The sequence below is a fragment of the Micropterus salmoides genome, unplaced genomic scaffold (genome assembly GCF_014851395.1).
Source record: "Micropterus salmoides isolate LMB-PRFRI ecotype aquatic unplaced genomic scaffold, ASM1485139v1 Ms_hic_scaffold_15, whole genome shotgun sequence".
Taxonomy (NCBI): domain Eukaryota; kingdom Metazoa; phylum Chordata; class Actinopteri; order Centrarchiformes; family Centrarchidae; genus Micropterus; species Micropterus salmoides.
The window spans coordinates 23,705,276-23,730,870 of NW_024040596.1; the positions used below are offsets into that span (position 1 = coordinate 23,705,276).

Consider the following 25,595-nt stretch of genomic DNA (forward strand, 5'->3'; position numbering starts at 1 on the left):
TTTGCCTGTAACTTTAAAATTAATAGCAGGATTTTGGCATTAAATGTGACATATTTTCGGATTTGAAGAGAGAGTTCCTACCTCTGGACAGCTTGTATCCTCTCCTCCCCTCCCTCCCCATCCATCGCACCCATCCACTGGTCATACAGATCCACATACAGCATGCTGCCTGGGATATTTCGCAGGAAATCCTGTGTACAGTAAATGAAAAGAGATGTTGAGCTATTCATGCACGCTGCCTCATTGCTGGTTTATTTCACCCATAATTGCACTTTTGCACAATTAAGTCTAAACAACCTTTATCTATCTATAACAACAAGCCTTAAGTTAACATATAAAAGTTGACATATTAACATAGAGTGGAACAGAAATTAGGTTATCTGGTGCATGAAGCAATCTGATGAATTAACAGAAATAGCCATCAAGGTAATGAGATCAAAAAGTTAATTATCACACAAAAGTCAAACGTCGTCAAGTGACAAAGAATAAGAGCAGATTTTAAAATACAGTCCATCCTAAAGTGGATTTTTTCGTAATACAAAAATGATCTATAATGATATAAAAAGACCAATATTATTAATTGAATGAATGCATCATGTTACGGTAATTTTACTTTAAAATAACTTAACAATAACCAACTAATAACTAAAATAAGAATGTCATTGCACTAATTGATTAACAACAACATTGTTTTTGTCTCCGGTGAGTCACAGTCCTTGTCCATTGTGCAGAAGTAAAATACAACAAAGAAGGGAGATGAATGAGCTCTGTATTAAAACCACCTCAGCTGCTCCCTGGATGCCCGATGCTGTGGTGGCTGCTTGGCCTGGATGCTGAACAATGCAGCACCTTGTGTGTGTGACTGGCAGCCTGCCTGGCTGTGCAGAGACAGATTATCCTGTCTGGACTTATGTGACTTTGGACGCACATCAGTCGCTCCTGCTTTCTGTTGTCTGGTTTCAAACAAGTGAGACGGGGCAGAGCTGTGTGTGGTTGAGTCTGTGTGGGTGTGCTTTACCTTGAGGACAGCAGCAATGACGAACACAGACTGGTGTGTGATCTCCGGATCCTCAGTCCCGCTGTCCAGTCTATCCCGAAGCTCCCGGCAGGCTTTGGCCCCAGCTGACCGCCTGAAGACGCCCCTGGTGTACGGCCCCTCCAGGTACAGGAACACCAACATGTCCTGAAGGCAACAGGGAGATGAAAGGTTACCTAAATAAAATCTCTTCAAATGATCTCACTCAAAAGCTGCAGTTAGCAACTCCACATGTTTGTGCCACCTAGCAGCAGAAAGCATTTAATTTTGACACCAAAGGACTTAAATGCTCAGAAATCCTGTAAATCAAAAAGACAAGGATTAAGTGAATTTAGCTTTCTCAGACACTGCGTGTTCGTTGGTTTGTTTCTGATTTATCATTTCCCAGATTACAAATTTAATTTTGGTAAATAGTAATTAATTATTTTCTGCAACCTCAAATGTTTTTTTTTATTATTTAAAAGAAGAAGATCTGAGCGGACACCATGCTAGGAGGGTTATTCAATGATTTTTAATGTGGATTAGGGTTAATAAAATTGTAAGAATATGTCCACTGACTGTCAAACATTTAACTGCCATAATAATAATAATTTAATTTATTTCATTATTACCCTTTAAAGCCAACAATGGCTTCTAAAAGGGTTCTTTGGAGCCCATATAATCATAAAGGAAACATTTTTGTTGAGGGTAGAATCTGGATTGCTTATTCAACAGACAGAGGGGTTTCACTTCTGTAGTCAGTCCAGCATGTCCACTATTTCTTTAATTTATAATGTACAACTTAAACCATTAATCTGAGACATACAGTAAACAGTAAGTAATGATAAAACTATATCAGACAAAAGCTCAAAAATGTATTGCATAAAATGTAATCTGTTTCCTCATACCACTACATCTCCCTTTCCCCAAATACATAGTAAACCCCAAATCATCCCATGATCCTTCCAGACGGGGTCCTGACCCCTCCTGCTGCTCTACGTGACCTCCACTCGGCTCACCATGACAGGCTTGGGTAGGTTGTGGTCTGAAGAGCAGACGGAGCTCAGGGGTCGTCCGAACAGCCGTCCTTGAGTGGGGGAGGCGAGGTTGGGGACAAGGGCATGGCGTCCAGCTGTGTGTTGGAGCCTCTCCAGAAAGGCCAGTTGATCAGAGACCTCTTTCTCTTAAAAGACTTCTGCTGACCAGGCTCTTTGGGGAGAAGGAAGAGGAAGAGGTTTAGCTGTGGTTTCAGATAGAACCAAACTGTGGTTGCTTGAGTAATGTGGAGGGCACTCAGGAATAAAGATCACATTCAACAATGCGCGATGAATCACCAAATAGTAAAACTGCAGCTTATGTAAGGGTTTTGTATTTGTTATTTTATGTGTACCGGTTAGATTTTCCCAACAAAGTAGGTTGTGAATTGTTCATCAGTTAGCCTACTAGTCCCAGATGTTGGACTTTTTCAGCATGCACATGAATGCTTGGTCTGTCCACTAAATGTCAGCTTCACAGTCACACCCTAAAAAGTTTAGGTGAGTAGAGAGAGAGTAAAAGACACAGAGGGATATTGTTAAAGAGAAAGACACCAACAAGACACTGACAGAAAGACAGAAGAAGAAAGAACCACTGATTCTGTGTTTGGGAAACATCTATAGACATGCCCTTGCAGTCAAGAGCACCATTTAATTTGAGGTGTGTGTGTGTGTGTGTGTGTCTGTAGGTGTCTATGTGTATCCATATGTGTGCCTTTGTGTTTGAAAGCATGTATGTATGGGACTATGTGTGTCTCTTAGGGCTTGTGACTGTGTGTTCCTTGTTGTGTTTGCTCAGGGGTGACAAGTCAAAATGTCTACATGTGTTGTTTGTGTTGATGTGTCTGTCATGTGTGCCCCGCGTCTACATGTTCTCTATGACATAACAGCTCAGCATGTTTCTGCAGTTATGAAACTGCATACTGTGTGTGCATTGAAGTGCATGTTAATGAGAATGCGCTGCAGGCATTTACTGCTTAATCTAATTTCTCTGCAATACGTGATTCAAACCTGTGTTGCCTTCATGTAACACAGAACCAACTTTAAAGTCAGGACTGCAGTAAATCTTTTAAAAGGTTTACTGTGGTGGAATTTAATTGTAGCAAATTTGACTTGCCAACAATCTTGGAAATGATAACATTTATACACCAAACGATTGTGATTTGTAGAGGGTGGGACTTTCCTGTCAAATGTAAGATTCTTTCAGTGGGCGGAGGACCCAGCAGCTCAAAAGGGCCCACAAATGATGTGGCATACCTCACATAGAACTTGTTTTTAACAATCTGCTGTGGCGTTATGCCTAAATACACTCTGAAACAAAGTTTAACAGTAAGAGAATTACTGGCCTGCTCTGGCACCTCTCATCTATAAAACATGTCCTCGCTATAAATGGTGTTATATCATTACAACTTTCCAGTCAGGGAACTGTTTTCGAGAGGGGAATGAGGAAACAGAGACGGATTATTTGTTTTGTGAGTGGGCAATGTCTGTCATCCTACTATAATCTTCTGCTGGCACATAATAAAACAGGTGCTAGATGCAGTATTTCTCTTCAAAATTCTTTGCTTTTTGGCTCATAACAAACAGTGATCCTCCACAGCACTGGAGGTATAACTCACATTGATCTCTGAAGCACATGCAGTAGGCTATGTTGCAATTTGGAAAAAGTTGGCGAAAAAATCAACATCACTAAAGTTTTATTTAACATGTTTGTAACATTCAAGCCAGAATTTGACTGCAGGATTTTTTAAATGCCTGAAAAGAGGGGCTTCTGCCAGGGCGCCCATTCAGTAAACACACACGTTCGTTAACTTTTTGGGTTGGGTGTGAGCAATTAGGCCTCTATAGCGGCGGGGCTTGAATTGAACCATTATGCAAGATACCGTTGTGCTTGAGGCAAAAGAATCTCAGGCTAAGCTTGTGGTTGGCAAAATGAAACCTCCTTCCCTGGAAAAAACACACTTTTTCTCCTCAACTTGTTTTCCACTAAACCTCATCCCCTCCTTTTTCCAGCCTCTGTATCCCCATTTCTCGTCCTTGTTCCCGTCCACTGCCCTCTTGTTTAACTTTTTCCACCTCCTTATTTTTCTGTCCCTCTCACTTTTGACGTCTCTCCCTCTGTAAATTCTTCTTTCTCCATGTTACAGTCTTTTGTTTCTTTTTCCGTCCCCTCCGCTGACCTTCAGACTTACTCAATAGCTGTGTCATCTTTTTTCATCTTCCTATTCTCACACTTATCCGTCCCTTCTGGGGTTTCTTCCTCTTTGTTTGTCTGATGTTTTTCTTATTTTAACACTGCATCTCTCCCAACCCCTGCTGTATCCCCTCGTCGGCTAAGATCTCTTTTCCCACCATTCTCATTGACTGCTTTTTTTCTTGGTCACCCTTTGATTCTTCCTCAGAACTAACAACATGACCTTATGTCTATGAATGTGAAATGAAATTCTGAGGAAGTACTTTCTGTTCTGCATTAATACTTCTGTGTCCTCAATTTCAGAGAGAATTTGATTTAGGGATTTTTTGTTTTGTTTTGACACCGAGCATCTACTTCCTCAACCTCAACTGTCATGTTGATGATAAATCTTTCACCGCTGTTTTTCACAACACATACTTTATGTCACTTTCTCAGTACATGGGCAGACTGCCACTATTGACAGTAGTTATATGCCTGTTGCCTTATGGCAGTACAAAGATTCTTATTCACACTTGACCAAAAAAGTGGCTTCACTAGGCCAGATTTTTATGTTAGCACAATAATCACGGCAAAATGGCACGTTTTCTATAGAAAATTCTAGTGTTTTCACTCTCTCACATGACAAAGCAATATTCTTCAGTGTTGTTTTGGATCTCCCTTTGATTATGTCGGATCCTATGGTAGCACCACAGATAGTCCAATGATGGCAAACCTGAGCAGTGTTACCTCACACAGTTATTTGAAGTTGTCCACATACAAAGTATCATGTGACCTCATGCACACTCCTCTGCTGACCACCAGAATGGGAACTACAGTCCTGACCAGCTGTCTTACCTATAAGAGGAACCTGTCCAGGTATAACTTTGCTGGGTTTGAGGATAAACTGGCACTGCGTATCTGGGGGAAGACACTGGTCCAGCAGCAGCACCCCTGCACAGTCTGTGGGACTCGTTGGATCCCTCCTTGGTCCTCCTCCCAGTCCTCCACCACTGCTCCCACCATCCCGAATGTGGCTCATCTTAATGCTGAAGGGAAACTCGTGGCCTAAATGAAAGGTCAGGGTCAAGAGGTTAGAGGTTATTGGTCTGGTATGTGCAGTCTGTGCATGTGATGTGGAGCCAAAGCAAAAAAAGCTGATTAAAATTAGAGCAGAACTATTGCAGTGCAGCAATGAGTCAGCAGCCTGGAGTTGGGATGTTAAGAATTCAGTGTGAACTACAGAACAAAAGATTTTGGTAACGGAAATACCACTGTGACTTAAAACTAATTGCTCTGGAATGCTCCCAGATGTTGAGTTTTTGGTGTACTGCTGATGCTTTTACAGTAGTGCCCTTTGCTGTGGGTTTTCTTTTCATTAGTACTGCCTGGATTACCAAAATATTCATCATGGGAGACAATAGGTTTTTTTGGTTAACTTCAATGAATTTATGGAAGATGTAATTGTAAGCATACATGCAGATCATTAAAGACCCATTATCACACTCTTACTTTCTCATATGGTGTTTTAACAGGAAGGTTTTAGATGATAATATCTATTACAGGTGGGCTTACCGATGAGAGGGTATGGCGGGTCGTCCTTACTGGAGCTCACCCACAACCGGTGGTCTTTAACGCAGCCCTAGACAAGAGAAAAAGAGAATCGGGTTTAAACGAGGTACCTTTATGAATGCACATCTGTGTTTAAAAAAGAAACCTCTACAGATGCTGCTACATTAGAGAATGGTTTGAGACCTACAGCAAGAGCTGTGCAAACCAGCTCCTCTTCAGCCGACCAGTAATGTAATACTAACCTTGAATTGATATCTTTATTTAAGATATGGTGACATTTCCAAAAATATACAAAATGTTCTGAAACATTACAAATCTTAGGATAAAGACTAAAAACTTACTTTGTATACATGTTTCACACTCTGGTAATGCTTTGTTTGGACAGTCTAATATTGACACACTCAGCCAATAGATGGATGTTTAACAAATGTTATTTCTAATGTCTGGACTGGATAGCTACAGTAGAGGCTTCTTTTAAAGTCATTGATTCGTCTGATCTCTTTTTAACATCACTTCAAAGTATATTTATTGGATATTGAGCTGAGTTTCAACAGTGGTCTTTGTTACTCACGGATATGCCAAACTGCAGCAGAGCCATGCGGATGACATCGCTGGTGCTGTCAGTGTTGCTGACCGTAAGTGTCTTGGCCTGGTGGAAACATTTCGGAAAGCATTATGGAAATATCTAGTTGCTTGTGTGTTACACAAAGGCTAGCACTGCTATTGATGTCATTAAATTACCCCACTTAAAGACAGACGATCAAACAATATTCATTTTTGTGCAAACAGAAGCAGTAAATAATCACAGAGTCAAGAAGAGAATCTTACATATGCACAATTTCCAATATCCTTTGCAAATATCTTCAGAGGAATGGCCTTCGGGTCATCCTTCTCTTTTCCCTCAATTATCCGACTGTGTGGAAAGTGGTCAGAGTTAAAATAAAAATAGCATTTTGAATATAAGTTTAGTTCATGTGGCCAATCCAGCACTGTGATATGGAAGACAAACATATGCAGTTAATGCCAGCATGTAAAAGCTCAAGTAATTCATCATAGCTGTAAATACAATGTATGCATTAGTCATAAAGAATTCATCAGAATGGTTCAGATCTTCTAAATTCATTACAAATCTCACAACGTCTGTCAGGCCAGTTGATTTCTATTTGTTGTGATTACTGTTATTCATGTTGAGCTGGCTTCTATTTAATCACTTCACTTCTATCCAAATTAAGAATCTTTCCGGTCCCGTAGGGGAAATCTGATTTGCATTATTAATTACTGCTAAAATACCAAAACAAACCATTGCAGACCAAGTAGCAGGGGATTTAACAAAACATTTACCTTTTGATGAGTGCCAACCACTTGTCCTTGTGCTCCTCGGAGCTGAAGAGGAGTACAGAGAGTGATAAAACATAATCAGAGGAAATCATGTTAAAAGCAACTGTCTGTTTTGCTCTGTTATGTTAACTACTGCTGGCTAAATCCGCAGACTTCGCCCCGAGCTATGACTGGATTCCTGGTGATGCAAAATTTAATGAGTGTGTGTCAATGAGTGCAAATGTGTGGATGCCATTGAGGAAGATGCAAACATACAGCACAGCATATATGGATGTATTTGTATGTGTGTTGCGTGTGTGGTTATCTAGTCTTACTGTGGTTGGATTGAGCAGCTTTAGGGTTTAGAGATGTTGTGGTTGCCAGTTCAGTTTTTAGTTCCCTTTTACAGCGTGCATTTGCACCTCAGAACACAGTGTACCCTAGGAAGTACACTGAAACAACTCAAAGGGGCATTTTGGAAATATATTTTGTGTTCTTAGCAGGAATAACTGTCAAGTTACATTGAATTGCTCCTGTTTGATTGAATTAAGATAATCTTGGAACATGAAACTACAGTTCACCCTGCAGACATTCCTACAACTTGCTTATATTGTACTGTGTGTGTGTGTGTGTGTGTGTGTGTGTGTGTGTGTGTGTGTGTGTGTGTGTGTGTGTGTGTGTGTACCTAAAAGTGGCCACACAGTTGCAGGTGGGCCAACCCATGACGAAGCACCACTCTGGGTTGGTGCTTCCCTCACACACCTCCTCCATGCAGCTGGCCGTCCACATCTCACACACTCGGACTTGGGCCTTCACCTTGAAATGAGTGGGAGACCTGCAGAAAACACATTGTGCTAAATTAAGGGCTAGGGTATCCAGCTAACAATTGTTATCATAAATCTTAAAATTTAAGAAATAGAGAAAAATGCCAATAGGTCAACATGATCTCTAAATTGTTTGCTTTGTCTGACCTATAGTCCTAAAGTCATAAATAAACAATTCACAATGATTGCAAACAGAAAAAGATGAAAACCCTCACATTTGAGGAAATTAAACCAGTAATACTTTGGAATTTTTGCTTCATAAATTACTTCACTGATGAATAAATTCTCAAAAATTCTGTAGATTAATAATCTGTAGATCAGCTATCAATTACATAACAAATTTAGGAAAATATTTGCAAAAGAGTAAGCCCAGAAGTTTCCTATGTTAAAAGTTTCATGAAAACCTGAAAGTCTTACCACGGGGTTCCACAAAGGAACAAACTGGGATCCCCTACTGTGGCAATCTAACGTTTAATTTTCTTCATGGAACATTTTTCCACAAACCTCTTTCAAGAAATGCTTTATATAGATTAGAATTATAAAAAAGATCTAGCTATTTCCATCATTTTAAGACAGGCAGGCTCAGTAGAAGTGGATTTATCCATCACTACATCTGTGATTATAGAGGGGAAAACTCCAAACGCACACATGTGGTATGCACAGATGCTCTCCCTGCTATTACACAGATATAAAGGCACAACACACGCGCACATACACATCAATTAACTTCTTCTCCCTCTCTCTTTCAAACACACACATACCGACACACATTCCTTTAACTCACCCTGTGTTCAGCCACAATGTAATAGCCCATTATAGCATATACCTCTGTGCTGGAAGGGTCAGCTCCACCCACTGGCACATGACTACCCAGGGCAGACCACAGAGGTCCTGCAGTGTTTGCACTGAGGGGTGTGGGTGTACAGTAAGTACATAGGTACACAGGGATGAAGTCTGTTTTCGTCGCTGCATGTCTATGTGTTTAAATGTGTGTATTAGTGAGTGTATGTGTGTGTTTGTGGACTTCAAAAACATAAATGTGCTCTTTACGTTTCTATTTTTGAACATGTGTGTGTTGCAGTGTGTTCCATTTGTGGGTACGGAGCCTCATACTGTAGGACCAAGGCAGGCCAGCCAGTGTGGCTTTGATCTGAGTCAGGCTTCATATGGATTTAATTGGCTGGGAAATAATTATATACTGCAAAGAAAATGAGGGACGGCGGGGAGTAAGGGGAGGAGAACAGAAAGAGACAGCAGAAAGATGTGACTCTATCCTCTATGGATTGTTTTTTTGTTTCAGTTTTGGAAAAACTGAACAGATGGAATGTTGCTTCTTTGTTTCTCAAATTTGTTTTCTGTTTTCTCTTGTTTATGTCTCCCTGTCACAATTTTCTGTCTCCCTCTCACTCACACAACCACATAAACATACACTCCTTCATTCTCTCCATCATTTCACAGGATGCACAAAAAGAAACTTACTTGGCTTTGGCGACGAGCAGTGTGTCAGTGAAGAGAAAGAGGTGTCTCTCCTGGGTCTGCAAGCCCGTCTTCAGCTGCGTTTGGACATGCCCCAAGAATAGGCGGCCTGGACACTCCGCCAGGAAGGCCTGGACCAGGGGGCAAGAATCTGGGCTGACTGGTGTCATGCAGCTTTCCCTGGGGGACAACACCAAGGAAAAAAATGAAATACACCATTAACCGCCAAGGGAGAAATGTGTGGTCTCGGTTTGTTTGGATGCATCCCTCTGAAAAGGAGGATGTGAACCCCAGCATTGGATGTGGTTCAGCTCAAATTCAAGTCAAGTCGGCTTTATCTATAGAGCCCAATAAGACAAATTTACAATCTGCCTTCACAGACAGCCAGGGTAGACTGAGAGGTCCTAGGAGGCCGTTTGAGCAAGGCACTGAGGGAACAAAGTGTTACAATGTAGCTGCTTAGTGACGATCAGAAGAAGACAGCTCCTTAAAGTGAATATGCAGAGCTGTGTGGAAATGCAACCAGCCGTCACTGAAGCATGCTCATTTATAGCCATGAATGCTGTTAAACTGCACACTTTAAACTAAGTACTTTTGCCAGGACATTTGGACAGAATTTAAGTCCTTTTCTCCACTAGACTTGCACTTCCTCATTGTCAATAAACTCAGCACATGTGAAATGTCAACACCTTCTGCACATTCACACATTTAGACCATTGACTATTGGCTATTGAGTAACTGGAGATAGCAAGCAAAACACTGTCGACCTTTCTCACTGACTGGCAAACCTTTTAGTCAGAGCCCAGCTCCTCAAACTTCTGAACTACTTACCATTAATAATTCCATACATCTGATGGATATTTGATAAACCTCAAGAATCAAATCTTAGAGCACAATCAGGTCAGAAAGCGCATTATCTCCATGTGATGTATTTGAAACAAAACATTTTCATTACCTCTGGGGAGGTGGCAGCATATGAGAAAACTAGCTAAACTGCAGTAAACGTTGAAGAATCTAATGATTTAGTGGTTGTAGGCCGGAACGCAGAAGCTGAATCTAAAGAGTTATCAGTAAAATCTGAATTACCTTGAACATTATGTATTTAGCTTTATTTATTCCAGTGTTTTCGTTGTGCTCTATTAGTACTGGGGCTTCTCCAAACTGTGGAATAACAATGCAACAGCAAGCAAATAACTAATGCCTATGTTGCTTCAACAGCTTGTGAAGCCTAGTTCAAGGCAGAATATTTTTTCATTATTTCATGGATTTCATTTACTGACTCATCATATCGCAACCACACACATAATCAAGCATTGTCAGTAAAATAAATATTGGACTTTTGGACCTGTAGCACAAATTGTTTTGGCTAGAAATGGATTACTATTTGCATGTTTTTGGAGCTGCACAAAGATGGCTCTGTTACCTTAAACAGTCACACAAAAAGCTGAGCACTTTCTAAGTACTGTTTTAAAAGGTTTTATTAAAAAGAAACTTGCTTGCTATTATTTTAGTTATAAATATCTACCGTGTATCAGTTTCCCTGCTGTCAATATATGCCACTGATGAACAAATGAAAACAGGGGGGAATTTCTGGAGGAAGAGGAAATAGTCTGAGATCTCCATCCTTTCCTGTTTACCCTTCACTACCAGATAAAAGTCCAGATTCTCCACTTACATACACATATACACATTTTCTATCTCTGGCTCTGCAATTCTGTGTCTGTTTTGTGTACACAAACATGCACATACACTTTCTGCTCTCTCACGCATGTACACACCCACTTCTTAACATAGTTTCTACTTTTCATTCCATCTCTTACTCGTACTTGATATGTATCTTTGACACCCACGAGGACACATTTAATTCTGTGGGTAACTGCTTCAGCAAAGCACCCGGTAATAGTCCAAGTCTTGCTGGGAAGACAGAGAAGCTTGGATTGTGTCACATGCCAAAATCCTTCCAGCTACATTGTGTAAGTTATTGGTTACGTCATTAATTAACGAAGAACAGAGGACTACTGCAGTGTTTCCCTTTTTGTCTGTCTTTCTGTGTCATCCAAAAATAAATCCAAAGGGCACTGAGTGAATTCAATTAAAAGCGATGGATGAATGTAGCCAATTAAGCATTTATGCTCTGCGGGACAGGTTGCCCTTCAAGACCGGGAGTTGAAAACTTACTGAAACTGTTTAAGAGTTTTAAAACAGATGAAGAATGGTATAAGAGGTATATGTCAGCAATACTTACTGTAAAGGAAATGACACCCTGTTGCTGTAATGATTACAGTTGCAAAACAATCAGCTATTGTTCCTGGAAAAAAGAAAATACTTTCCATGTGGTGTACTGTGAAATGATTTTACTCCCCATTGAAAACATTTACATAACTCATGCACCATTTCACTGTTAAATTAAACATTTCTTTCTTTCTTTGTCCAGGAGCAACAACATTTAAATCTTTCATTTTCAACACTTCAGCATAGTGACAAATCTCTATATTTTCCCCTTCCCTTTGTCCACATTTCTCCAAAGAAGTTCATAAAGTTCAAAATGAGTCTTGATATCTCTTCCTTGACATGTGACTCGCCAAGCATCAAAGCTCAGCGTCAATTGGATCTCTCAACATGGCAGTAACTGCTCTCTTAATATCACATGCCATCGCAAGAGGACAGTATAGGGGTACAAGACCACTGCAAAGGGACGTTGGGAGGATTTTGGGGTTCCTTGATTAAGATGCGCTGGGATTAACACCATCACAAAGCTAAAGTCTCAAAAAATCCACTGTTCTTATTGTCTTTGCAGATACGGGAAATGCTCCTGTCAGAAGAACCCACACTCACACACAATATTTCAAATGGACAAACTTTCACGTAAAGCCCCTTTCACATCTTGCAACACCAAAAAAAGACAACATTGTCCGTATTCATCACACAACCCTTCCTCCTGAATGCAAGATTGACAGCTGAGCCAGTCCTCCTTTGAATCTGATGGATGTGGAGCTAATGGCTCCATTGTACATCATGTGATGTTGATAAATTAAGTGTTCAGCCTGCCTGTGCATACATGGCCACCTTTGGTGAGGCACGGCGCTGAAGGGACAACTGTTGACGTTTTGGAACACAATATGGGGCCAGTGTACCACACAACATAGCATACTAATGTCCCAGCATGAATAATTAAGCAGCAATGGACAAGATTTGTATGTAAAGGTTGATACAATTTATAAGCACAAACTAGGGCTTTGAAGTATATTTGATTTATATTGCCCCAAATCACACATTTTTCCAAGAGGGCTTTCTATCCTTAGACCCTTAATTTGGAGTAGAATCACAACATAGACAGAATCAGAAAATTAATTTAAATATAAATCAAAAGCTGCAGACTAACAGAATTTTAAATAACAACCAAGGATAAAACCTGAGGTGAATACCAAAGAAAAGAGTTCTCTCATCACTGAGCGAGACACGATTGAATTGATGGACAGAAACTGGACTTGGCAGCAGTAAGCTGCATCATTCGCATGGACTGACATGCCTGTTGCTGTTGCATTACTCCTGGTAATGATTTACAGACTCAGTTAATCAGATGTGTGGAAGCTGGGATGAAAAAGATAAGTCTTACTCATTGAAACAACCATGACCCACATGCAGACGCACACACACATACACGCCTGTAAGTATACACCCTGAGGACAACAGCTGGACAAACAGCTGTACCTTTCTCTGTCTCCTCTCTCCCAGATTATCTTTTCCTTGTTCTTCACTTTTTGCTGACATGTCCGTCATCCACTCTCCTCTCTCAGTCCATTTTTCCCTCCTGCTATCACTCATTCAACTATTTTACATACACCATTGCTTAGGTCAGCCCAGCTGTCAAACGGCCTACGATGACCGAGCACAGTGACTCCCTCGGGCCAGCAATGACATGCACTTATATAACTCTTTCCATCTGCTCAGCTCGGCTGTGTGTTTCTGTCATCTGTATCATAAATTTGTCTGCATCTGATTTTCCTTTGGTAGCAAAGCTGACTCCAAGGCCACCAACACATATTATGTTTTTTTTCATCGATCAATCAATCCAAGATGAACTAAGAAGGACTGAATGAACAGAAGGCTGGTGGCTCGAGAAGAAACCCTCAGCTCAGTCCTTCGTTCTTTATGCAACATGTAAATTCTGACAGAAACAACAAAACACAAAGTAAAAGATTCACTGAAGATATGTGTGTATGTGTGGGTCCAGTGGAATATTGCATCATCATCATCATCACCAGTTTTTCCTCTTTGTCCCAGATACGGCTGTCCAGACAAGCAGCTATTGACAGCTCAGTGTATATGTCTGAGAGTGTCTGTTAACATAAAGATTGAGGAAGATGTCATTTTGCAATTACAAACACACACTAGTTTGTACCATCTCCTAAATTTACAGTGGCAAGTTTGTTCATCACTGCAACAAAATTGCAGTGAACGTGACAATAAAGACAATAAACAAGGGATACATATCTGAATTAGACTCCAATTTTCAAGCAACATCATATATTATTTTTATCTTAAAATAAGAGCTTCATAATCATTTTGATGGTACACTGTAAGAGGGTAAATGACGTCTAATTTTTTACCATTTCAAGCTCGCAATGCTAGCTATTGAGCTATGTAACATTGGAAGCCCAGGCAGGACATTTATTTTTTATTTTATCATGACAAATGCATATAATGTACAATGTAAGTTCTCTGTAATTCAGAGGCTGCAAGGAGACAGAAGAAAACTTTGTCGGAGGAAGCGAGGAAGAGAAAAAGAGAGTGACCAAGCAAGAGACCGGACAACAGTAAATATCGGCCTGTCTTTTACTCGTTGACGCGAGCTAAATGAGGTGAAAGGAAGCAGGACAGATGCCGAGCTGGACTTTTTGCTATTGGAATAGTAAGTAATTAACTTATAAGTAACTTAATAGCCGGCTTGCTGTGTCTTGTGTAGTTGCGCTTGCTTGATGTTGATGTTGTTGACTCAAGCAAAATCCACCAGAGGTTTCATACACAGAGGTTAAGCTGCTAGCAATAAATCTCAAGTTTATATTAGGAAACCTACAAGATAACACATCCGGACATCGGTATCGTTACTGTAAGTGCTCTTGCATCGGCTGCTGTAATGGGCGAAGATACCAAAGGACATTGACGGAGTAAGCTAAGATTGAAGAGCAGCAGTGATACGTTTCAAATTACTTTCATAATTTGAATCATACTGAGAATCTAAGTAGACTAAGTAAACTTCTTTCCTGGAGACAAAAACAAACAAAAAAGATGCCATTGTCCTGCCCATACTGTGTGGTGGACAGGAGACCAAAGAAGTGCCAAAACACTGAAGCTAGAAATATTAAGCAGGCTACCAAGTTTTTAAAATCAAACTTTAAACTGCTCCAAATCTTTTTCACCTCACCCAGAACTGACACTGGCTACACCAGATCATTTCCATAGGCAAACTATAATGTAATCTCTGGCTGACATACAATGCTCTCTGTATAGCCAGAGGGAACAGGCACACACAGAGGATGAGGTCAGAATACTGAATACTTTTAGCCATGATATCCTTAGCAGAGCTCATTATTAAAACCAGGAAATGTCTCTTGCATGATGTGAGTGAATGTGCGTCCTCAATCAATGAGAAAAATCAAACAAATTCACCAAAACTGAGAAAATGTTAATGCTTAATGCAGGTTAGAATTGTGGTTTCAGATTCAACAAATTAGAATTGCAATATTACAGTAATATCCTAAAAACTATAATACCTCAATACAAACGTGTGTCTGTCTACTAGGGCACAGAATGGACAGTAGTTTATGCATATTAAAAAGTGAATGTGCTTTGTATCTCCGTCTGCATGCCCCTGTACAGTCAGGTTTTTTTTGTTGTGTGTGTGTGTGTGTGTGTGTGTGTGTGTGTGAGGTCAGAGATTTCAGGGCCAATCATATGTTTTTATGCTTATGGCACAGCCACCTTCCTCCCCGCAGTATAGATTTCATTGCCTGATACTTTGCCTTATACTCCACGTTGAACCCATAATGCCCTGTACTGTACGGCTGAAGGCCAAAGGATGAGGTTATACTTCTGAATGAAGTGCTTGTGTGCATATGTGTGTGTGTGTGTGTGGACGTGATGTCAGTGTCTGAGTAGAAGGCCAAAGAGCCTTTCAGTGCCTCTAGGCCTGATAGGAAAGGCAAGACAGAGGGAGCAAATGAAGGAGTCAGATAAAGGAAAGGAATAAAAATGATTAGCTATTGCATTTCTCTCTTTTTTTTCAAGTATAATTATAGAATTATATAATATAACTTTTTGATGATAAATTGGTTGCTAATTTGGATTGGTAATGATCACAAAGAAACACTAGAACATTCTACCAAAGTAAAAGAAATACTTTCACATGATTGTGATATTGCTCAGTTCATGATAAATATAATAAGTAAATTACTTTAGTTATAAACAAACTGACTAATCTGAGTAACAACTACTTAGTTCCACAGCGTCAAGGTGAAAGAACCCATGCGACTTTGTGGGCTGTCACATTTTCAATATGGATCGACCAGGCTAGCAAGTTCCTCTTCAAGTCATTGTTATTCTCCTTAGAAGAGAGCTTTATCCTATCTTAGATTTCCTTAAGAGATTCGGACTGAAACGGAAGTCCTTCTGACTGGGCAAAGAAAGCAGAACTGCAGGCTACTCTGACGCTATTTGTGATTTGAAATAGTGCTCAAAATTGAATAAAGCTGCTCAGTTACATTTGGAGTACTTGATACACATAATACATACTTTCTCTCCCTTGTAATAACAACTGAGCCAGGGATTTAATGGGATAAAGAGCACTGTTGTAATGCAATAATGAGAAAGCCACAGCAAAGTATTGCTGGCAGAACTGATGTATCCATTAAAACTACATTAATGCGACTTTAGGGTGTTACAGTTTTTATACAGCAGTAAGCACAGACATGGTATCAATGCATAACAAAAAAACAAGAAAGACCAAAAAATATGAAAATAAATGCTGGTACCTGTTGAAATAAATTTGCAATAATCACTTCTATGACCTTTCACCTTTATCTACTGAGTCACCTGACCACTACAATTTCACATCTCTTCCCCGGTAGCATTCCTTGCACACACATATCCACACATCCAGACAGGAATAATGAACACCTCACACACTCAACATGGGAGCTGTTGACCCCAGGTGACTACCACTGGCCCCTACACCTCCTGATAAAAGGTCAAAGGTTAAGGGTGACAGCTGAGAGTGTGAAGCCCTGGCTCCATACCTCCTGAGACCTTTAAGTAGCACACACACACAGGTCAGACTAAGTGACTTTCACTCAGCACTCTGCCTGTCACGCCCTTTTCTCTGCCTACAAACTAAATATGTGAGTTGTCTTTCTCACTTTCTTCAGCACACATACACAAATATACACACACACTGCCCCAAGAGCACTGACCCATTTAACAGTGTGGAGTGATTCCCTCAGTACTGGTCTAAATGGTCGAGTTTCACAGTTTAGTGTGCTGCAGCCCAGCCTGATTACCCTCTGCAAACACTGAAAAAATTGCCACTAGCTCGCACACACATCATAAACATGTCAGACAGTCACATCACATTAAGTTTCAGCCTCAGGCATTTTCTCATAGGAGAAATTATGATGTCCTAAAAACCTATATTTTAAAGCCTAAAAGTGCTTTGAGAAGCATTTTGAGGTTTTCCAGCCTGCATCACTCTGGAACTCTGGGACATTCCTTAAGGGATCCTGATGCACTTCCTTTTGGCAATTGTTGAACTTCAAGGTGTTTGTTTCTCTGTGACAATATGATATAGAAGGGTTGGTGAAATTCCCTAAATTGTTCCCTAAAATACTGAAAAAGCTAGCACCAGCAAGGATGTATTAGGCAGAGATTCTAGTAAATAAATACCCTCCCAAAGGGGTTTGTAATGGCTTATTTCCGGAGGAAGGGATTTGTTGGTGATGAAAAGCCTGATAGCTCGGGGAGAAGTAAGCATTTAAACCCACTCTAAGCCATGAATGAGTCAGGGAGGCCAACCTCTCAGCACCAATGTCTGAGAAAACTTTAAGGCAATATGGGAGAACTTTCTGAATCTTGTGAGAATATCTGTAAAGTCAGTTTGAAATGTGTTTTTTTTTTTTTTATCTGTCTTTGTCCAGAGAGAGAATTGAGAGTAGCCTAGAGGAAGCAGAACTTTCCAATTCCACTCAATGTTTTAACCTGCAGCCTCCCAGCTTCACTTTTTTCTTCTCTAATCTCACCCCTCCCTAATCGCCCTCTTAAACCCCTGGATCTGTGTTTCTGGAGCTGAAAGGTTGAGGGGTTTCAATGATAAACACTGCAACTTTTGGTGTAGTCATTAATAATGACTAGATAATAACCCATGAGCAAATTTTATTAGTAACTGTTAATTCAAAATGTTGGTTCAAACAGAACTGAGAAGAAACTGTAAAAAAAACAAAACAAAAAATTGAGGAGCTGTAGGCCAACAATGATGTCAGCACCACAGCAGCTCACTGTTTTGAAAGCAGGCTCTATGTGTGTTTGCTCATACCGGGATGTGCTTCTCGATCTGGTAAGTGCTTTGCTGATGACCAGCGAGGGAGCTGACTGTCGTCTCTGGGCCAGGGTCTTCATCTTCTGCACAATCAGAGAGAGCGAGAAAGAGAGAGAGGAGATGGGTCAATGCAAGCAGTGACAGGTAGGTGATGGTTTTCACCATTCTTATTGGTTTGCATCCCATGACAGATAACATGTAATGTTTATGGAGGGGGAAACACAAAGCAAAAAGTCAGCATTGCTTGAGGCTGGTTGGTGGCGGTAGCCAATACAGGAAATACAGGCAGACAAGGAAATGGACAAAACTCCAGTGTGTGTGTGTGTGTGGCAGAAAAAAAGTAGAAGTGACAGCAGAAAAGAGGAAAACAGGAAAAGAGGAAGTGAGGTAAATAGTCAAAGATGGCGACAGAAAGAAAAATAAGTGACAAAGGGACCTGATGTGAGACTGAAGTAGAGAAATATGACATGTAGAAGTTGCCCAATGTGTAAGAAGCCACATATATTCTCACTGTAACATGTTAAATTGTAAGCTCCCTCAGTGAAGTATGACAGACATCCCTGTAACTGCTGCAGCTATTTCAATTATACCTAATCTTGGTTAAAACCAAGTCCAGTTGCCCTTGATTTTAACCTTCGTTGGATAACTATGACCTGGATGACTGAGAATCTTCATAGACAATTATACCTAATCTATTTAGAACATACCAAAACCATGTGATCCCTAAACATGCAAAAATAACAACACTACCGGCATTCAATCTAGAAAACAAACATAGCAACAGAAATTAAATTAGACTTCCTGAACTCATTTTGAAGGGTCAATGAGGTAACATTGTAACATTCCACTACTCTGGACAGAATTTGACTCACGTTCAACTCAAAGTTACTACAGACCAGCATAAAATAATAGGTGTAAACTAAAAAATGTTACAAGATGTCCATCATGGACCACTAGAGTGCTTAGAGAGAAGAAAGATGCATCTACTTAACATTTCTCCAAACATGCTGGTTTGCCATGCTGGGTGACAAAACTTTTTCGATTTATCACATAGCTATGAAATTGCCCAGACAACTATTTTGTTACATTTTGGGTCAGTTGAATTGGTTTTATGGTTTGTGGAAAATATTTTGGGATGGTTTTCATTAGTAATGTAACAGACTGACCCAGCTGAGTCTGCAAAGTCAGCGATTTGTTTAAGGACTTCTGTTCTTCAGACACTGTACATTTTCAGGGTTGCAGGAGACAGTAACGTTCGCAAGATAACATGCTCGTTCTTCCTTCAGGTGTGAGGTGGATGACAGGACGCATAAAGCCCTGACATGAAAGCCCTCCACTTGGCATGATTAAGCAACAATGAGGCTTCTTGTCTGTGTAGATTCTCGGTCATCCAGGTCATAGTTATCCAAGGTGGGTCAAAATCAAGGGGTAACATCACTTAGTTGAAGATACTCAGTCTGAGGCTTCTTGTGAAAAAGAAAAAGCAAGCCCTCATATTATGCTGACTGTCTGCAGAAAGTAAACAGGAAGCATGCACTGTAGGCACTCACTTAAAACGCCAGTGTTATCATAACTCTGCAGTATAAACTCTGATATGCCATAAACCCTACATGTTATGCATGTCAAGTACAGTTCAAGATGAACTCTCAACATTCCGACACAAGCCTCTCAACACAAACAACTTCTGAGTGAAAGAAGGCACGTGGAGATTTACATTTATGCAGACATTCTCAGTCAGTGATGACAATGCAACGCTCCAGTTTCTCTCCTCTGTCTGACAGCTCATTTCTCACAACTTACCAAAGCTGAACACAGTGCAAAACTTCCCAAACCAGGCCTAAGTGCAGCAACTGCTCATGAAAAAAGGGCTACAGCAGCAACATTTTCATGAGACAAAATGTCACTAGCAATAAACCCAGGGCTGGGAAGTGGTGAAAGACTGTACATGACAAAAACACGAGTTAACTATATTCTGTTGCTAAAAAGTGATCTGAAGAGACAGGAGGATAACACTATAACAGTACTTGGAACTACTGTACCCGTTGTACAGTAACTGCAAACCATCATGCGTTGACTGTGATGTTAAGCTGTAGCCAAGTTTACACAGTGAATCTGGGTTGATTAGGTCATTATACCTCCATTACCCTACATAAATTCTGCTCAGCCTTCTATTTATAGATAAAGGCAAGATAATGAAGGGAGTCAAGGCACAAAAAAAGGCTTTGACATCATCAGAAGAGGTTTATCGGAGGATTGTGTTGGTTATGTTGGAGGTCATCATTTACATAATATTTCCAACTTTCGCCACCACATTGCGGATTTGTGCTGCATTCTGGCAGCTGCTGGAGATGCAGTTACACCTCTTTAAACACGCGTTGGGTGGGGGCGCTGTTTACTACAATTTAAATGTCCAGCAGCTGGCGGATCCCCCTTCTATCTATCAGTGCCAGTCACACAAAACTGGGGTTAGAAAACTACAATAATTAGCCTAACTGTAACAATGCGGGCTGCATTTTCAGTTAAGCCAGGGATTGGGAATTAAATGTAAAACTTTTATGTTTTTAAGTGATGATGATTAACTCAAAATGGGTGGCTCCGCAGTGCAGGAATCACTCCTCTGTCTCTCTGTCTTTGTTAATCAGCTGTCTGTCTGATTAACAAATAATCATCAGCATATTATCCTGTTCTGTTGTTTGGTTCCCTTTCGACTCCTCAGCTCAGTCTGATTGATACATCTTTATTACAGGATAACACAAACAAATTGAAGATAAGTGTAATAGATAAGTATAATCTAGTGTAATAGATAAGTATAATCTAGTAGTAAGACCGTAAGATTTAGGCGTTTTTCGTCGTTAAAAAGTTGTTTAATCAAGTCATGATTTGGTAAAAACAAACAAGCAAATAAAAAACTGTACTCTTCCACTTTCACCGAGTTTGTGTGCCATGGATCCATAGAGGTTTTCAGAAGTGAAATTCATCAGATAAATGTCTGATAAAGCATATCGAAAAAAGGACAAATAACTGCTTGTTATTTAAAATACAATCATGGCAGAGTGACACTGGAGCTCACATCACCATCATCTTAATTATTATCCAGTCCAATGCTGACCCCGACTTGTAGCCGGCCAAACATCTGCAGATTTGCAGATATTAAGAAAAAGAAACTCAAAATGCAGCCCAATAAAAGGAAAAACATATGGTCTTTTTTCCTTATTTAAAATCATTCTTGAAAATGGACACCCTGCAAGTTCTTGCTGGTAGGCTAAAATAAAGGATGACCATAGCCTACTGATATTGAAAACATGAAACCCTTTTCACATCTTTTAAGAGTGTAATTGGGATTGAGCACACCGGCCAACTGAGCCTGCAAAAACTCTCTGAAACAGTGTCCACATTCATCTCCATCATCACTGAAAGACCTACACAGAAGCGTCACTGGTACCTTTTTGTTTTCGGGAAGCGCCTTGCTCTCTCCAGTCAGAGAGTCGGACCTCTTCTGTCCCATGGTCCCCTGCTGTGGTGACATGGTTTCCATCAAGACTATATAGATCCACGGTGCCGAGCGCACAGACAGTATATTCCCATGATATAAATGTAAGTCCAAAGTTTATCCAGCGGAGAGCAGGGCACGAGCCCGAGAAAAATCCATGATGGAGAGGAGTTGGTACGGAGGAAGAAGAGGTCAAACCTGTTCGCTGCGCTTCCCTCTGTGTTCACAGGTCTGAGCGCCGTTTGCTCTGATCGCCGCGACTCCGGTCCACCTCAACTGACTCTGTTGTTAAGGTAGCGGAATGAAGCACACGACTTCCGCTCTTTATTTCCAAAATAAAACCTTTATGTAAGGAGACGTTCTTGCTGTTTGTGATGTGAAATAGCAAAAAGACGAGATAAAGGGAGACTTTATTGACAAATATCAACAGTTCTTGTAAAAACTACAAACAAGTAAAGTGAACTTTCTATGTTACATTTACACTTAAAGTGAAGAAGGCTGGATAGCACCTGAAGGCTACCTGAGCAAAGCAGGGGATTTCGTAAGGCTACAGACAGCAAGTGACCCTTAAAAGTCGAGGGTTCACTGCAAGCTGGTTTTGATAATTTGATTAGTTGCAGATTTGTTAGGGAACCACCCATGTTAATCTGGCTGGAAAGTTGAGGTAATAAATACTGTAAAAAATATGTGAACCCTCCTATGTTTGTTATGATCTCATTTACAGCTCAGAGTTTGTTACTTGTGTTGGATTAAGCTAATTTCTGCATTTCTAAACACAACTAGAGTTTGTACTTTTCTCGTTGTTGATCTGGTTTGTGTATGTGTTGCTTCACTTTTGTCTCTAATCTTTTAATCATCTGCACCATTGTTGTCATTCAAAATGTACTGAAACTGAAAGGGGTTTATTTAAGATAAATGTTATTATGTGTACTATAGAAGTTGGATGCTCCAGTTGAATCTTTGTTTATTGATTGTATACCAAATGTACACGTGATCATTAGCTTTTTTGAACTGTCTTTATGGAAAACTGTCTTTACACTCTGTTTAATCAAAAACTTACACTGAGTATTCAAAGTTGGATGATCTGTACACTCCTGTCACCTATCAATGTTTTGCCTCTTTTATTTTGAAGACAGAACTAACTTCTGGTTGTGTCCTAACCTAATCTGCATCTCTTGACACAGTTAATGTACCTGAATGCGTGCATTGGTTTAACTCTTGAGCTTGTCTGTGTATCTAGACCCATATTGGTTTTCCTTGTCTGGCAGTCAGTGCCATATAGAAGCTGACTGTTCTTGTACCAGAGGCGAGGAGAGGTTTGCAGAGGGTCCAGGCCAGGTGTAAGAATGTACTCCCAGGGCCAAGAATAACATGACTAATGAGGAGGAATGTCCACAGTATTTTTTCTCTACATAGGCATGACGCACGTGACATTTGAGTTATACAGCTACAGTAAACCTCACTGTAGGATAACTTCCGGAGTGGGTGGGAGTGCTTACTTTTAAAAGTCTGAAATCAAGAAGAGCACACACCTCCATCAAAGCTGATCTGATTTGTTGAACATGCAAACTGAGTGTTAGGATTGAATCTGTGTCCAGTGGTCACTGTTAGGACTTAAATATTATAGAGAGACCTGAATGTGGATTACCATTAAAAATTATTCCTTGAAAATCCTCTTATAAGCTTTTGTAATTTCCTTTAAAAAGACAAGCAGCCCTTTTTTGGCAGATGCACGAGGCCGCATTCGTGTGGCTGAAAAATAATCTTAAAAAGTGTCTGTCTGACAGGATTATACCCACAACAGCCTATAAAGCCTAGTTCACACTACACGATTTTTAGCCCGATTTCCTGGTGGGAGAGCTCGGCGACCGTCAGGCTGTGATCAGGGGTGATCAATCAGTGGCTGCCAGTCATTCTACTCAAAGAGGCATCAAAACGGCTCCCTGACGCATCGCTGACCCATCGCAGACTCCAGCCAGATATCTTGCATGCTAAATATATGGAGAAGTCGGCCGACTCGACATCCACATCCAGCCAATGAGAGCAGGCAGCTACACTTTTTACTCCCCTCCAGCTCTCTCTGTAGCTCAGACAATCTTTGCTACCTGCGTGTGCTAATCCATTCTTTCACCCATATTCTTTGTCTTTATAATTGCTATCTTTATAATTACAAACAACAGTTGTTTTGTGTGTAGGTTCACGGTTCATTTCCCGTTTCACATTTCACGTGTGTTTTCTTGACAAAACGTGGTTTGGTGACACAGCCGCTGTCAGCTCAGGTAGTGTGTGATCCCCTGTCACCGTTGCGTAGTGTGAACGCCACAACGTCTTAATACTCCCGTCACAAGACGGCAAGTTGCGTAGTCTGCATGAGCCTTTACAGGCCACTATCTCTGCATAAACACAAAGGAATGTGACAATTGTTCCATCTTATCTATACCCTGAAAAGTGACATTCATAGGATGATAAGAACATTGATAGTTCTCTGTCATTCCCTTTGATCATGTCACAAGCTGCATTAAACAACAGCTGCAGCATTATGTCAGCTTTTGTCTGGAGAACAGTTGCATATCTTGATGCACACACAACTACATTCCTTCTCTCTGCAAAATTATTCTTCAATCAGGGGCTGCATCACATGGTCAGCAACAATACTCTGTTAGGCTGTCGCGTTTTAACGATTGATACTAAGGGGCCCAAAGTGTGCCAAGAAAATATCCCCCACACCATTACACCACCACCAGCAGCCTGAACCATTGATACATGGCAGGATGGATCCATGCTTTCATAGTGTTTACACCAAATTCTGACCCTACCATCTGAATGTCGTAGCTGAAATCGAGACTCATCAGACCAGGCAACGTTTTTCCAATCTTCTATTGTCCAATTTTGGTGAGCCTGTGTAAATTGTAGCCTCAGTTTCCAGGTTCGACGTGCTGTGCGTTCAGAGATGCACAATTTGGTTGTAACGAGTGCTTATTTGAGTTATTGTTGCCTTTCTGTCATCTCGAACCAGTCTGCCCATTCTCCTCTGACCTCTGACATCAACAAGGCATTTTTGTCCACATAGCTGCCGCTCACTGGATATTTTCTCTTTCTCGGACCATTCTCTGTAAACTGTAGAGATGGTTGTGTGTGAAAATCCCAGTAGATCAGCAGTTTCTGAAATACTCAGACCAGCCCGTCTGGCACAAACAACCATGCCACATTCAAAGTCACTTAAATCCCCTTTCTTCCCCATTCTGATGCTCGTTTGGAACTTCAGCAAGTTGTCTTGACCACGTCTACATGCCTAAATGCATTGAGTTGCTGCCATGTGATTGGCTGATTAGTTATTTGTGTGAACAAGCAATTGAACCTAATAAAGTGGCCGGTGAGTGTACATTGCACGTCAAGTTCCCTTTCTTTAGGGGTTGAGTGACCACTATTGTTTCCTGCTGTTTGAGCAGAAGAGTAGCCAGTCTAGAGGGATCCAAAGCAAAAAGCAAGGCCAAATTGAGGGTGTGTCAGAAATGTGGTTGGAAAAGCCACTAGTTGACCACGACTGCCACTGCACTGCACTGTTTTGTTTCCACCTCCTCTTTGTTCCACTCTGTCACTGTAAGTCGCCGGGGTTGCAACAATAAAAAGTGTTGAGTGGTTTTTCTTTCTGTATCCATGGCAAAAGCAACACATCTCTCTGTGACAAGTTAAAAACACACATTTTATTCAGTACAAAAAACCCAAAAGTGGGGCACACACCTCACTGTCAGACGGCAGCCAAACACTCCAAGATTCTTCTCATGCCTGAGCCGAGCTTGGCAGAGTGACTTCAGGTCAGGGGAAGAAAACGGGAAGCCTAATCTGCACTAGTGATTCTCCCCTCAAATGAAAGACAGAGGATCAATATGCGTCCTCGTGAAAATCATCTGGCATTTCCTTTGAAGTGTGTCTGAAAGGGAATGTCTTCGTCACGCCCGAAGAGGCAGGCTATTGAAAACCTGAAGCCGAGGAAAGAATCGACTTGGATGGCAAACAGTCGATTCCAGAGAAAATGAGCTGGAAAGAGTCCAGACCTCTGACAGGACCTGCACATGAATGCTTTATTCTTGTCTGCGTAGGTTTGGGGTT

General features: G+C 40.7%; 1 protein-coding gene across 1 annotated transcript in view; it reads right to left on the reverse strand.

Annotated features, from left to right (window-relative positions):
• Positions 1-21,742, reverse strand: part of LOC119904461 (rho GTPase-activating protein 20-like) — a 32,908-nt gene extending 11,166 nt beyond the window's left edge. The window contains 13 exon segments of the mRNA XM_038721152.1: positions 82-191; positions 1,019-1,183; positions 2,035-2,114; positions 2,117-2,224; positions 5,078-5,287; positions 5,795-5,861; positions 6,363-6,440; positions 6,620-6,704; positions 7,133-7,174; positions 7,794-7,943; positions 9,412-9,588; positions 17,993-18,078; positions 21,438-21,742. Coding sequence (XP_038577080.1) covers positions 82-191; positions 1,019-1,183; positions 2,035-2,114; positions 2,117-2,224; positions 5,078-5,287; positions 5,795-5,861; positions 6,363-6,440; positions 6,620-6,704; positions 7,133-7,174; positions 7,794-7,943; positions 9,412-9,588; positions 17,993-18,078; positions 21,438-21,530 — 1,451 coding nt within the window. The 5' untranslated portion in view covers positions 21,531-21,742.
• Between the last annotated feature and the right edge of the window lie 3,853 nt (positions 21,743-25,595).